Consider the following 14,699-nt stretch of genomic DNA (forward strand, 5'->3'; position numbering starts at 1 on the left):
CATTGAATTCCATGTTTTTTTCTGTGCTGATTCTACAGCACGTGTACTCTTAAGATCCCCACTGGGCACCAGTGATCATCAGCTGCAGCTTTTGATGCTTTTATTTTACCAGGAAACTCACAATTTAAAAAAGAATGTGTGTAATTTTCACTTGCATATAATTTACAGAATTAGACAGTAAGAAAAAATGCCCTTTTGTTTATATCAAATTCCTGTCACTCTTAACTTGCTTCAACCTTGCTACTGTTTTTGTTACTACAGTAACATAAAGCAAATTTCAAGAGAATACAATTTTGTGATTAAAAAAAATTCTGGCACTGGCAGTGGTGTTTTTCTCAATTCGAAGGATAATTCTGGTTCAGGATTATTTGGGCATTAGTTTCATAGTTCATTCAGATTATCTAAGCCACTTCATTTGGAGCTAAAAATTGAAAGTGAGCACACCCATAATGTCGGTCCATAAACATTACATAGGAAAACTGTTGGCACACAACTATGGCAAACACAGTAGGTCAAAGTTGAATCGGGAAGTCAGTCTGTAAACTGTGATGGATGTTTGCGACAGACAGTTTGGGTAATAAGAATTTAACCTTTTGCCTACATTTTCACTTCCAAATATGTTTTGCTAACCCGGTGGGTTTGTTAACAATCTGTCTGGCTGACTGCATGTGTTCTTTAAGCCTGGCTCCGCCCTCCTACCTACTTCTACTCAATTTTCATTTCCCTTCAGTACTACGTCTGGGTTTTCAGTATAGTCTTGGGTTTTCTGCGGCCAAAACTTTGGCGGTCCAATCAGCAAACAGAGGGTGTGGCAGAGAACAATGACGTTGATGTCGTGCACTAGTTTGAGTTGTAGTTCCGTAATGGCGGTGGAGAAAGATGCGAGCGAAGCCATTCGGTCCGTTGTGGCAACGCTGCCGAATATCCAGAAGTTAAAGCCCGAGTAAGAACAATCTTTGCTGAGTTGTGTTGGTGGCGATGATGTCGTGGCCCCCCCTCCCTACGGGGTTCGGGAAAAGTTTCATTTTCCAGCTCGCTCCGTTAGTGGTGAAGGAGTTGGCTAAGGCTAACGCTAGCAATGCTAATGCCAAATATAAGCCGATAGTGGTCGGTCTCCCCTCTTGTTGCACATGCGCATGACATGCGTCACGACCAAACGTTAGCGATTGGTTATGGCAGATCCAGAGTGGCTCTGGGCAGATCCAAGAGTTTTAAACTTTGACAGAGTACCCGCCTTCAAGGAAGTTAACACTTGTCAATGGAGAGTGGCCAGACTCTCTGGACACATGAAATGGACCAGAGTCTGGTAGGACCAAGGGGGTAAGCTTCGCTTCAGAACTCGAACCTCCGATGGCGCCATTTTGTTGCTACAAAGGTATCACCTCCTGTTAGCATTCCACTGACCGCCATTTTTTTTTTATGTCACTTGACTGCGAATAACTTTACATCTGAAGCGTTTAAAGACTCTATTTGTCCGTTGTTTAGTTCTAAAGAAACCCAACAATGTATAAAAGGCTCCATTACCTTGTACCTCACGTTATGGCTCCATAGCAGACGTTTTTGTAAAATAGGCTAACGATTGTGTCATAACCAAGGGACTTAGTGTCGCACAGTAGAGGAATTACCGTATATTACAGGAGAAGCTTGCAGGCAGTTTCGAATTACATTAGCTGTTTATGTTTAATTGCTAATGTTAACTAGCATCTTAGTTAGCAATAATTAGCCTGTGCCTATGTTATCTCCTTACATATACCTACACTCTCCGTCTCTGTAAGATTGGGAATGATTGAGATTTCTCTTGGCACAGCTACCAGAAGACTTACAACTTTCAGACACGTTGCTCACGTCACATTTACGTTGTCTCTCTCAGTTGGAGGCTGCGCAGTAAAGCAAGGGATCACTGGAAAAGTGCTTCTAATATCCTTCACTGGTCTCCGTCCAGAGCAACGGGATCTATTGGTCCATTATATATATGTCAATGGGTAGGACCAGGCTAATGTTTCTTGCCCTGTCTGACATCTTTTAGTAATATTACCATGTTCCCGGGTCACAGTTTTTGACTTGGCACAGTGTGACTTTAAACAGTGTTACAAACGGACATGACCAACATCAGCCTTGCATCTTGTTCATGGGCCCTTCAGGATCAGAAGAGCAGAACTGAAAGCTTGAAACACTTGATTTTTCACCTGAATGTCTCTTACAACCTACAGAGTGATTGACTTGTCATCGCTCTTTGTTGTCTATTTTACCCCTATTTGCTGGGTTCCATCTCCTCCCTGGTTGGACTAATCCTCAGTCAGCTTTACTATAAATCAGCAGCAGATAGGCTGTATTGGTGCTAATCTGGATAGCGGAGCCACTGGTTAGCATTCTTCGCAGTGTTTGTTCAGCGCCCGGCTCAGCACAGTTGGTATGAATTGGATAACACGGTCAGGGTCAGTGGAAGGGGGGGGGGAGAAGGACTTAACATGGGTTAGTTTCTGATGACACTGCTAATATGTGCCCAAAGCACGCCCACTTCCTTATTTTGGTGCTCAGAGTGCCACCATGACATGGGGAGGCACTTAACATATTGAAGAGCTTTCTCACTCGTTGCGGAGACTTGGCAGTGTGACATGTAAACGCTTGTCCAATGCTTTGAAGACAAATGTATCGATGTTGAACTCTGGATTGCCTTTAACATCACGCGTTGCCGTTTCAGCATTAGAACGTTCACAAACCTCTGACGCAAATCGGAACACAATATGGTAAATACTTCTGTCACAGCATGCATGGGGCCCAGCGTTGCAATCTAAAAATACACCTGTGTTTTACGGTGCAACAACGATCAGAGGGGAGAGAAACCTTTGGAGTAGACTGTGGCGAGGCGGCGCTTTTATTCACTTTAAGATGCCAAATGTCGGTAAAGCCTGTATGGCTTTTAAAAATGTGACCTTTTAGAGAGGTCTAAAAGTCAGCTTTCTACTTATTACTCGGTGGCCATGTCAGACTTGACATTAAGTCGGAGCACTCTGGGGCGCCCGGATAGCTCACTTGGTAGAGCAGGCGCCCATATATAAGGGTTTACTCCTTGACACAGTAGGGCCTGGATTCGACTCCGACCTGTGGCCCTTTGCTGCATGCCATTCTTTTTTTTTTTTTTTTTTTTTTTTTTTTTTTTTTTTTTTTTTTTTTTTTTTTTTTTTCTCTCTCTCTCTCTCTCTCTCTCTCTCTCTCTCTCTCTCTCTCTCTCTCTCTCCCCCCCTACCCTTTCATTTTTCTTCAGCTGTCCTGTCAATTAAGGCCAAAAAATAATCTTTAACAAAAAAAGTCTGAGCACTTCGGAGAAATGAAATGGGTTCAAGACATGAGGGGAGGTAGTGTAGGACGCCCAGCAATGCTGTCAAAATCCTCAGAGGTTAACAGCTGTCGCTGTTCATAAATCTCTGCGGGTGCACGCCAGTGTAACCCTCTTCAAGTTGGTTCTTATATTTGAACAAGGTAACTCAAGCCCAGCAGACTAGGTTACGTTTCCCCATCGGGGGGGGGGGAGGGTAAAAATAGCTCAGGTGCTCGAGGGAAGTCAGAGGATCAGGAGAGACTTTAAGGGATTAAAGTGCTGTGGATCTTAACATGAAGGGCTCATCCCCAAAATGCTGCAGTATATGTCAATCTTGGGTGTCCTGCAGAATTGCTGTCATGTCGTGAACGTCTCATTTGAAATCCTGTTATGTCCAGTATCCCCGGATCTAATGCAAATTAATATGACACGATTAAATGTCCATTTGAGCTTCTGCAAAATGATTCTGTGCAGTTCCAGCTGTGGCTATTCAAATGCACCAAAGTATACGTGCTTCTTTGGTGCATTTAAACCAATATTTGTTAAGAAAGATATTCATATATCCAATATAAATGTGATGTTCAGATAAGGTGTGGATACAATACAAATTAAAATTACCAAGCATTTACAAAAAAGAAAATACTTGAATATATTCTTTTATTTAAAGTATTTACAGTTTTTTTTCTCTCCCACAGATAGCACCACATTAAAAATGGTTTCATGGATGAAAGGAGTCGATTTGTGTTTTGTTTGGGATGATGTTGGCGATGCTCAAACTGAAAAGCACCAAAAAAAAAGACACTTCACATTTTGCTTGTGACCTAATACATGCCTTTATGATGAATTCAGCAGTCTACAAAACAAAGCTGGCTGCGGTAAATGAAATGAAATGGTCGGACATGGATGTTAGGTGGACTGCACAACGACCCATCTTAATTCGGGGGGGGGATTCGTTCAGCTCTGGCGCTCCACATTGGGAAAGCTGGCACGAGTCTGTCTGCAAGCTCCAAGGGGCTGAAGTGGTTCTTCTTCTGTTCGCTCCAAATTGCTTTCATCTTAATCTCTGCTGGCGAACTGCAGAGAGAAAAAAAGATGAGATATGACACAAAATAACAGTTAAAAAGACGGTTGCTCCAGATACATTTATTACAATTATAAATAAGCCTAGAAATCTGTATTTTAGCCTACATTTAAAGCTTCTAATGATACCTAGCCAACAATTTCATTTAAAATGCTCATATTATGCTTTTTCCCTTTCCTTTATTGTGTTATATATCTTTTTTGTGCATGTTATAGGTTTACAAAGTGAAAAAGCCCAAAGTCCACCCCAAAGGGACTTACCATCTCCAACAGAAACACTGTTCACAAACTGCTCCAAACAGCTCTATTGTAGTCCAGCCTTTACTTCAGAGACAAACGTGCATCACTTTGTAACACACATTATAATGCTCGCCTAGCTGCTAGCATGGCACGCCCTCATACTCTGCTTCTGACTGGCTAGTAGTCCTTACCTATGTACTGCGCATGTGCGACTCCCAACAAAGATGGTACAGAAGTGTGATGCCTCACTCTGTAGCTAAAACAGAGAGCTCAACACACAGGGTGAAAAGAGGAGCTGCAGCAATGTGCAGTACAACAAAAATATGGTGTTTTTTGAAAATTAAACCATGTTAACCTATTCTGATATAACCTCTAAATACAATTATGAACCTGAAAATGAGCATAATATGAGCACTTTAAGATCATTTTTACACACAAATCTTTCCGTGTGCAGATTGAATATCAGGGTTCATCAATAAGGGTTGCCTGATGGCCCGTGGCAAGTAAAAAGCCTCGTTGGGCAAGTTCATGTAAAAACCCACTTGCCCCCTTCGGGCAAGTTTCAATCATGTGTTCATGTGTCTCGTCCGCAGTTATTGTAAGTTTAGAAACTAAAAAAAATACAAATGTTCCAACTCAAACTCTATAACATAGTAAAAATACCTGAAAATGTATGCGGCCAAACAAATTACACATAGAAACCACTGTCTTTCTAGTTAATTAATTATTGCAATTAGATAAGATTTTTTAAAATAATAACCTCCACTCATCTATGACACTGTCCATGATGTGTTTATACATTGTAAATTAAGCTCAAATATAACAATTTACTTGAGCTTTAACAGTTATTTTAAAAAACAACTGATAAAAAAAGAAATTGTATAGGGGCCAGTAAAAATCAACCAGCCATGTAGAATTAAAAATAAAACCTTTATTTTTACCTTTACCTTTAAAAAATTACTTATTGTTGAAGCCTAAATCAATTTTTTCCATAATTCTACATTCAATTTCGGAGCGATTCTCACTCATGTCGTTGTTCCGTGTGATGGCCATGGCAGCTCTGGCGCGCGGACCCTGCTGGGTGAAGTGGTATCCGAATTTGAGGATGCTGGAGTTGTTCTCCAACATGGAGGCGATCTCCATCTCAACTGAGTCGCCCAACTTCTGCCTCTGTGTGGTACAGGGATACAAGTGTTCTCAAAAACACACACTGAATCGGACTTCTTGTATGTAATACTGAGGTGTCACCCATCGGTCAGCCAAATTAAGATGCACAGTCCAGTACATCCCATAGTTTCGGACCTGGTTGTCGATCTTGAGCTCCACCAGTGTGGCGTTGCTGGCCATCGCTTTGATGATCGCCATCATGCCGTCTGAAGTGATGAAGTTGGACTCAACGTTAAGACTCTGCAAGCTGGTGTTCTCCTGCAGCATCTCAGCACAGGCCTGACACACACACACACACACACACACACACACACACACACACACACACACACACACACACACACACACACACACACACACACACACACACACACTTAATTTAAAGTGCTTTTATCTGAAACATTTCATGGTACCACACGTTTATTTGATTTTATTATTTATTATAGATAGGATTATGGGTTCAATACCCAACAAATATTCAATATGAAATCAAATTCTTACTGTAACTTTGTGAGAATAAGGGTTCAAAGGTAGAGATGCAGAAAAAGTTTTGTGTTAATATCTACATATGACATCAGCAGCTCTAAGAGTATGTATCATTTTCTTCAATATCGACGACATAAAAACCCCAAAACAGTAGAAAATGCATTAGTCAGCTGAACCTGTTGTCGTTGCCATCTCCTACTGTACTCACATAGGCGACAGGGTCGTTGCTACGGGTCGCAGCGATGCTCAGAAACTCCACCTGAGAGTTTCCCTTCATCGCCTCAAAGATCTCTTTCAGTGTTGGGATGGGAATGTCCTGCAGCACAGACAGAGGGGCGTCACCGTCACCAGCTTTATGTGCTCATTTGTTAACAATGGCCTGGTATGGCCTGGTCACACCCAAGGGTGTATAGCGTATTGTAGTGTGTGATGTACGTTCTTCACACGCCCGCCGATAGGGGGGGACAAACGGGTCTGTTGTCCTGGGCCCACAGTAGGGGGGGGGGCCAGAACTGGGGGCCCAGAATTGGGCCCTCATTAAATTATGGAATAATTGAAAAACATTTTTTTAAATAGGCCTATTTGTGGAAAGAAATATGTAATATTTGAGTTACATAAAAGCTTTTTATTTGTTTTCTTCCTAATTGTCCTTGAAATAGTGGTCAAGAACCCCCCCACCCCCAACACAAAAATGGTTTGGCCACTTATCAAAAGTTGATGTTGTTTTCAGTAGATTTGAAGTTCAGTATGCTCAAAATGTCCGGTCAGCACAAGTCCGGTGCTCAGAAAAGGAAGGAAAAGAGAAGAAGAAAATAGAGGCCTTAGAGATTTTCTAAACAAATATTTTTTAAAAAAGGTGGTGACGGTGAGCAGGATGGATCAGAGACTGATCACATTAATTTCAGTGAGAGATGTGAGGAGAGGAGAGGAAGATCAGATTAGAGGAAGATCAGAGGAGAGGAAGAGCATAGGAGAGGAAGAGCATAGGAGAGGAGCAGGAGAGGAAGAGGAGAGGAGAGGACCAGGAGAGGAAGAGCAGAGGAGAGGTACAGGAGATGAACAGGAGAGGAGAGGAACAGGAGAGGAAGAGCAGGGGAGAGGAAGAGCAAGGAAAAAGGAGAGATCTGGGCGCGGGGGGCCCATCTAAGCTTATCTCGTCCCGGGCCCAGGCAAGACTGTCAGCTGGCCTGGTTCTTCATGTTATGTCTGGCGGTGTCTGATGTAAGGACCATTTGTTTGTGTCTGATGTCTGATGTCCTGTCATGAAGTGCCTTGCGACTGTGCCCCACAGGGACAATAAAGTGATCTACTACTACAAGGAAAATCTTCTGGTGTACGCGTTGTCATGGCACATGGCAGAGAGTCACTTTCAGAGAGATTGTTAACAGCAAAAAACTGAAAACTTATATAATACGACCCCCTCCCCCCGTTGAGCTGACCTTGATGTTGTTGAGGTTGACTTCAGTCAGGCTGCTGTCGTTGTTGTGGATTCTCTCCAGGGTTTCCTCCACGTTGGTGGGGTTGGGCGGCTCATCGGGGAAGATCTTGAAGGGATCTGCTTTCACTACACCTGTAGGAGACCACAACATCACAGCTCAGGCTGCAGAGCGGCGTAGTAATCGAGTAATCCGGATCAACGGAAGCACGTTTACAGAATCAAGCCGGACATCCGCCGCATGTCAGGCTTTGGACCCTCACCTTCCGCTCTCTGTCTGTTGGCGTTCTCAAAATCCCTTCGCTACACGAAACAACAACAACAACAACCTCGAGCTAGTGAGCTACACGCTAAAAATGGCAAGTTTAGAAGAAGATGTGGATCGTGCAACAAGGCAGGCCTGCTTGGTTCTTTCGGGGAATGATTGTAAAGATTTACAAAGGAGGATATATTTACGGCATTTCCTCTCTAACTGGGACGTTTTGGGACCGATTGGTGGGGATTGCTGTAGACAAAGTACACACAACGATACACTGGTAAGAGCGAATTACAGTCAACCATGTATCCAGCTAATTTAATAGGCCCACGTTACTGTATTGTGTGAACAGTTAACTTCATTTAATATTGGATGTGGCGTTTTCTTTTGCGGGGTGCAAATGTTCCACCAAAAAAAGTTCCTTCCCGAGACTATTTTACAGAGCTACCGTCGCTGCGTCCGGAGCTTAGCGCCGCCCAAGACGATTGTGATTGGTTAAAAGAAATGCAGACAACCCAGAGCATTTTTTTCCTCTCCTATCCTGGAATGTATCTGTGGTGTAGCCAAAGCTTACTCCACAGCGCTGTGGAGATAGGTCTGGCAATGCGAGACTAAAACTTTTATTACAAAAAACTATATATGGATGTTGGACAAAAAAAAGAGGAAACTTTAATTAAACATCCTTTTTGATACTTCCTTCAATTAAATGAAGCATACATAATGTGCCTGACTCGTTTACTCGTCTTATTTTCTTATGACTTTCAACATGAGCTTGTAAATAATCTTAACCAATGAAACAAATTAAAAATAAAGTTGCTTATGAAATGAGGTCATACGTACTGTTGATGCCCTCTGTGTTGGCGATGGTGCCCGTGGTGCCCAGAGCGTCGTAGTACTGCTTGTTGCTCATCAGCGTGTACATTCCAAGGATGGCTGCAAGTACAATCAGGAAAACAATTACCATGACAACAAGATCAAAATATCTGTGGTATTTGAATGAGATCACACCGAATGTCCTGGATTGTGTTTTGCCATGGTTGCTGTTGCGGTGTCCTTGCACTGATATCCCCGAGACAAATTCATCGCTGCATTTGCAGTAGAAGCAAAACACATATACAAAAAAGCATCCCAACAACAACAAGCAGCAATTTAAAAATACACAGAACATATACAGAACTATAAACATAATGACAGAATGAGTTGTGAGTGTGTTAAAGAGGCCAGAGAGTAAAAATGTGTCATTAGCCTAGATATTAGTGCGGTCAGTTAAACGCGTTATTAACGGCGTTAACGCAAACCCAATTTAACGGAATAATTTTTTTATCGCGAGATTAACGTTCTTCTTGGCCTAGCAAACTTCGTTTTTTTAACTAGTAAGGTTAGAAAAACTACAACACCACACCAGATCTAGCTAGACCGGAAACTACAGGTACGCCGCACAAGCAATTGTTTGGGCTTGCGATCCGGCCAAAGAGTAGCAGGCTAACGTTACGTTTTGAGTGGATGGCGAGCGCGAGACGCCGAAATGGATGCCAGTAAGATTCTGAATGGAAAGTTTACTTTTAAAAAGTTGCCAAATGGTTCCATTGACAAGACCAAAGTGATCTGTGTGTTTGGTCGTTTGTGAACTGAGCTATCATCGCAGCACATCCAGTCTGAAATACCACTTGATGGCCGAGAACACAGCTGATGCCAATTCTCCGCCCCCCCCTTGTCAAAACCAGGCGACAAAAGCACAAAGCAAGCCGATCCACTTTTCCATGTTGATAAGAGCATTAAAATGAGAAAAAAAATAATGGGACAAAAAGAAATCAAGGGACATTTAGAATATATAAAAATGTGCGATTAATTGCAAGTTAACTATGACATTAATGCGATTAATCGCTATTAAATAATTTAGTCGTTTGACAGTACTACTAGATATAACAGAAATGGAGGGAGCACGTGTGATATCTAAAGGCAGCTGGTTCCACAGTCGCAACTGCAAAGGCTCCGTCACCTTTTAGTTGTCTGTGACTGGCCCGAGCCAGGCCCCCTCGTCAAAAACAGTCCATTGCCACCGGGCTAAACAACTTTTTCTGGGGGGAAACCCTGGTGACAGTTTTCTCTTGTTCTCCTGCTGTTACTGTTTATGGCCAGGAGGGGGCAGACCTGCTGCTTCTCCTCTTCCTCTTGTTGTAACCTGCCAAACTGTGTCACAGACTGTGACAGCAACTCCCCCTTCCCTCCCCCGTCGCTCCACCTTCCCAGCCTCCTGACCCGGTGTGGGGAACCATGGGACGGGCCTTGTGAGGAGAGGGAGGCCAGAGAGACAGCTGCCTGCTTAGGGAAGGGAAGGGAAGGGTGGTGGGGGGGGGGGGTTACCGGCCATAAACACCCCCCAAGTTATCCGGTTTGGCCCTGAGAATAACCCACGGTAGCTTTACAGCACAAACTAGATTGCAGCAACTCAAATGCTCAATAAAGCAACATGGTAATGTAAATAAAACGTGATAAAACACCACCAAGTTATCCGGTTCGGCCCTGAGAGCATCTCTCTCTCTCTCTCTCTCTCTCTCTCTCTCTCTCTCTCTCTCTCTCTCTCTCTCTGCAGGTCGGCCCAGCTATTCATCCCCCTTTTAGTCGGTTTGCCAAAAACGCCCAAACAAAAGGCTGACAGGGGCTAACTGAGGTTTAATCCTCATCTGGACTCCGTCCAGGGTTAAAACGGCCGTCTCTCTGACAGGCTGATGGAGCCGGACAAACAGGCTCCCCTGCTCTGCCTTTCCGGATGCCTGCCCTTCTGTTTGGCCTGTCAGACAGGTGTGACCAGGTGTGCAAAGGATCACGCTCAATAAAAGAAAACACGTTTCAAACACGATTCAATTCACCCTAATTTCTGAACAGGGAAGGCTGTCTAATACAGCTTTTGTAATTTACGGGGGTTAGTTACAGAGGCTCTTTAAGCCATTTGAAGTAACCGCTGATATAAGATTTAAAACGTTTACTTCACTATGCAGCGCTTCGCTTTCTGAGGACTATGGTTACCTGCTCCTCAGATCTCTGCAGGGTAAATCCAGACAGCTAGCTAGACTATCTGTCCAATCTAAATTTACTCTACACGACTAAAACAACTTTTGAACGTACACGTTCCACCAAACCAAGTTCCTTCCCGAGGCTATTTTGCAGCGGCACCGTGGCTCCGTCCGGCACTTAGCGCCGCCCATGACGATTGTGATTGGTTTAAAGAAATGCCAATAAACCAGAGCACGTTTTTCTCCCATCCCAGAATGCTGTGTGGACTAGCCAGACCCTCCTCTGCAGCGCTGTGTGGAAGGTCTGGCAATGCGAGACTACCAATACATCAACTGCTGCAGTGCAAGAATGGAATGCCTGTTTGGCATAGCAACAGTAACTAATGGGGACGGGCTTTAGTGAATACTCAGTAATGATGTCAGATTTAGCAAAATGGTCCATTTTAATCTGTAGTCCAGTCAGCTACAGTTCACTATTCTATTGTTTGCTTGTAATGTTGGTGATCGAGGAATACCACTACTATACTTAAGACAATCATCTACTGTACATTAATAGTAGAGCTGTGAATTGTTATTCATGGGATGTGCACATGCACCATCACAAGACTGAAAGCAACAGTGAATGTATCTACTTACAAATATTGTGTGTGTATTAGAGCTGCAAAGTCTGATCGATGAATCGATTAGTTGTCAACTATTAAATTAATCGCCAACTATTTGATAATCGATTAATCCGTTCGGGTCATTTTGTATGAAAAGAAAAGTAAACATTTTCTGTTCCAGCTTCTTAAATGTGAATATTGCTCTAGTTTCTTCACTCCTCTGGGACAGTAAACTGAATAGCTTTGAGTTGTGGACAAAACAAGACATTTGACGACCGACCAAACTAATCGATTAAATCGACAATGAAAATAATCGTTAGTCGCAGCCCTGATTGATAGAACGTCAAAGTATTAAATGAGGTCATACTGTATTGAAACAAAGTATGGTTTCTAAAAGACATGTCACACTGTTGATCCTAAGCTCTAGTGAAGTGACTTTGAGCTTCAGGAAACATGACAAACTGTGGCTTGTCTATCTGTGGAAACAGTAGCTCCCCACTGGTCTGTTTTACACAGATACAGTATCTGTGCCCCCACCACCCCCCATGTTCACTCCACCCTTCCTCTGGCCGGCAGCCGGGCTTGTTTATTTTTGTGGTGCTGAGTGCGGGGAATTGGACCCCACCTAAAGTCTGGCCATGTCTGTTAGCCTGGGACTACTGAGCTCTCTCAGTGTAGAGGGAAACAATATGAAGCTAACAGCAGAGAGATAATAATAATAATAATAATAATAATAATAATAATAATAATACTAAATTCTATTTGTTTGCACCTCTCAAGGCACTAGGGGTGGGAATCACCAGAGGCCTCACCATACGATACTTATGCCACGATACAATATTATTGCGATTTTAAACATATTGCAATATTCTGCAATATATGGCAATTTATTACCTTTTTTCCAACATTTTTTTTCCCCCATTCCAAATTATGTCCCCAAAAGGAAACTTTCCGTTTATCCAAAAAGATAAATGTCTCTGTTTGTTCATCTCACTTCAGTTGTATTGCTGCAAAATGGGATTGTCGAGCAGACAAACTGACCAACACATATATAATAAAAGATCGATACTGGACGTCTGTGTATCGATACAGTATTGCCACAGAAAATATCGCAATATTATGCTGGATCGATTCCCCCCCACCCCCCCACCCCTACAAGGAACCCAAGGACACCTTACAATACATTAATGCCAACTTTAATACAAGCACAACAATGTTATCAATAGAAAAAGTGAAATCAAGGTGATCAACTGGTTAAAAACATTTAAGTCAATAAAATCAAGGTGGATATGGTGAAAAGGTATGCCAATCTAAACAGATGTGTTCTGTATAAAACATCTGGTTCTGTAGAACACAACTATGTGGGTCAGAGCCACTGTGATGAACTCACAATCAGCACCCGCTGCTGGGAAACAGCATGAGGACAAACAGATGACGTCATAGGAAGGATAGAGCTTTTTTTTTACAGCGGACAATTTGATACGTCACGGCAGGAAAAGCACAGGTGGAATTGGTTTCATTAAGAGCGAGTGCATTCCATTCAGTTGAGCTATAGTTCCAGGGTCCTGGTATTGTGTGTGCTGCCTCACTGTCACACTTGATGAAACTGAGCCATTGGTAACGACATTTTGTTTTTCATGTGCTCGTTTATGCTTTGACAAGTCAAAATGCCTGCCGTTAAAAAGGTCTCAATGAAACCTGGACTGAGTTCGAAGTCGCATACTTTCCTTTTTACTTTTAGTACGTACTGCAGCAGTCCTTAAAAAGTACGTACTGATTCAATTCAATGTTAATTCAATTTGATTTATGGTATCAAATCAGAACAAGTTATCTCAAGACACTTCACAGATAGAGTAGGTCAAGTCCACTCTCTCTCTCTCTCTCTCTCTCTCTCTCTCTCTCTCTCTCTCTCTCTCTCTCTCTCTATATATATATATATATATATATATATATATATATATATATATATATATATATATATATATATATATATATATATATATAGACACACACACACACACACACACAGTATATACTGTATCTATACTGTTGCATGCAGTATGCATACAATTGGGACACACTACTTTTTCATAACTTCTTCCTAACTTGAACTTTATGCTGTGGAAAGGATTGTGGGTCAGAATAGCCATAAAAGCATGCTGGCTTGCCTACTGCAAAATCCAACCTGGACATCCTGGTATTTCTGGCATACTGCATATGAAAAACTTTTGTATTGGGGCATACTAAATCTCTTTCTGGCATACTAAATAGTATGGTAGTATGGGTATTGGAACGCAGGGAGAGTCTACTTCACAGATGGAACATTACTGTTCCATCACTGACAGATGTCATGGAGGTGAGATACTGGTTTGTTTCAACAGGCTACAACCTGACAGTGTGGTTAGGGGTAAGCTACAGCCTGGGATGAATAGATGGGTGGAGAGCTACTACTGCTGCTGCTGCTGCTGCTGCTACTGCTGTGTTTGTCTGTGTTTGTGTTTGTCTAACCTGCAATATCACACATCTCTGCATCAGAGGCATTTTTCAGAGCCTCCTCCAGCTCCGGCTCCAGAATCACCTGCTCGTGTTCAGGGATCTCCGCTGGTTTCTTGGGCACAAAGGTCTTTCCTGGAGATGGAAAGAAAGAATAGATGAGTTAAGAGGTGAAACCAGAGCAAAAAAGACTAAACAGGATGAGAGACAAAAAGAGATGGAAAGAAATGAGTATGAGAAGGAGTCAGACAGCGTCTGATGTTTGTGTGGATTTATGCAAAATAAGCAAAGTTCCACCAACGTTTTTTTTCCTTTTCCTTTTTATCTTAATGGGGTTTCTTCAGTCTGAATGTTTTAGACCGTAGATTTGTCTCTGTTTCGGTAAGAGCTCTGTTCGGATCATGTTTCCCAAAACACGAGTGAGTCAGGGCTTATCACGGATTTGTGGACCAGCGCTAATAAACTCCATTTTTTTCCACTGGAGCCTAGAGTGTGCCTTCTTATCCTTTTCTTTGTGCTTTTACAATTTCAGCTGTAGATCCCAACAAAAACTACATTTTAGACAGATATGCCTGTTGTATTATTGGTTTCCGTTTTTTAGATGAGA

At 42.5% G+C, this 14,699-nt stretch overlaps 1 protein-coding gene across 1 annotated transcript in view; it reads right to left on the bottom strand.

Annotated features, from left to right (window-relative positions):
* Window positions 1–4,127: 4,127 nt before the first annotated feature.
* The window catches only part of tmod4 (tropomodulin 4 (muscle)), a 30,909-nt gene continuing 20,337 nt past the window's right edge, over window positions 4,128–14,699 (bottom strand). Inside the window, exons 4-10 of the mRNA XM_039807109.1 lie at window positions 14,108–14,227; window positions 8,824–8,916; window positions 7,732–7,862; window positions 6,501–6,608; window positions 5,942–6,085; window positions 5,665–5,809; window positions 4,128–4,393 (exon numbers count right to left, since the gene is read on the bottom strand). Of these exons, the coding sequence (XP_039663043.1) occupies window positions 4,371–4,393; window positions 5,665–5,809; window positions 5,942–6,085; window positions 6,501–6,608; window positions 7,732–7,862; window positions 8,824–8,916; window positions 14,108–14,227 (764 nt within the window). The 3' untranslated portion in view covers window positions 4,128–4,370. The remainder of the gene's footprint in view (window positions 4,394–5,664; window positions 5,810–5,941; window positions 6,086–6,500; window positions 6,609–7,731; window positions 7,863–8,823; window positions 8,917–14,107; window positions 14,228–14,699) is intronic.

This window comes from Perca fluviatilis, chromosome 7, assembly GCF_010015445.1.
Source record: "Perca fluviatilis chromosome 7, GENO_Pfluv_1.0, whole genome shotgun sequence".
Classification (NCBI taxonomy): Eukaryota; Metazoa; Chordata; class Actinopteri; order Perciformes; family Percidae; genus Perca; species Perca fluviatilis.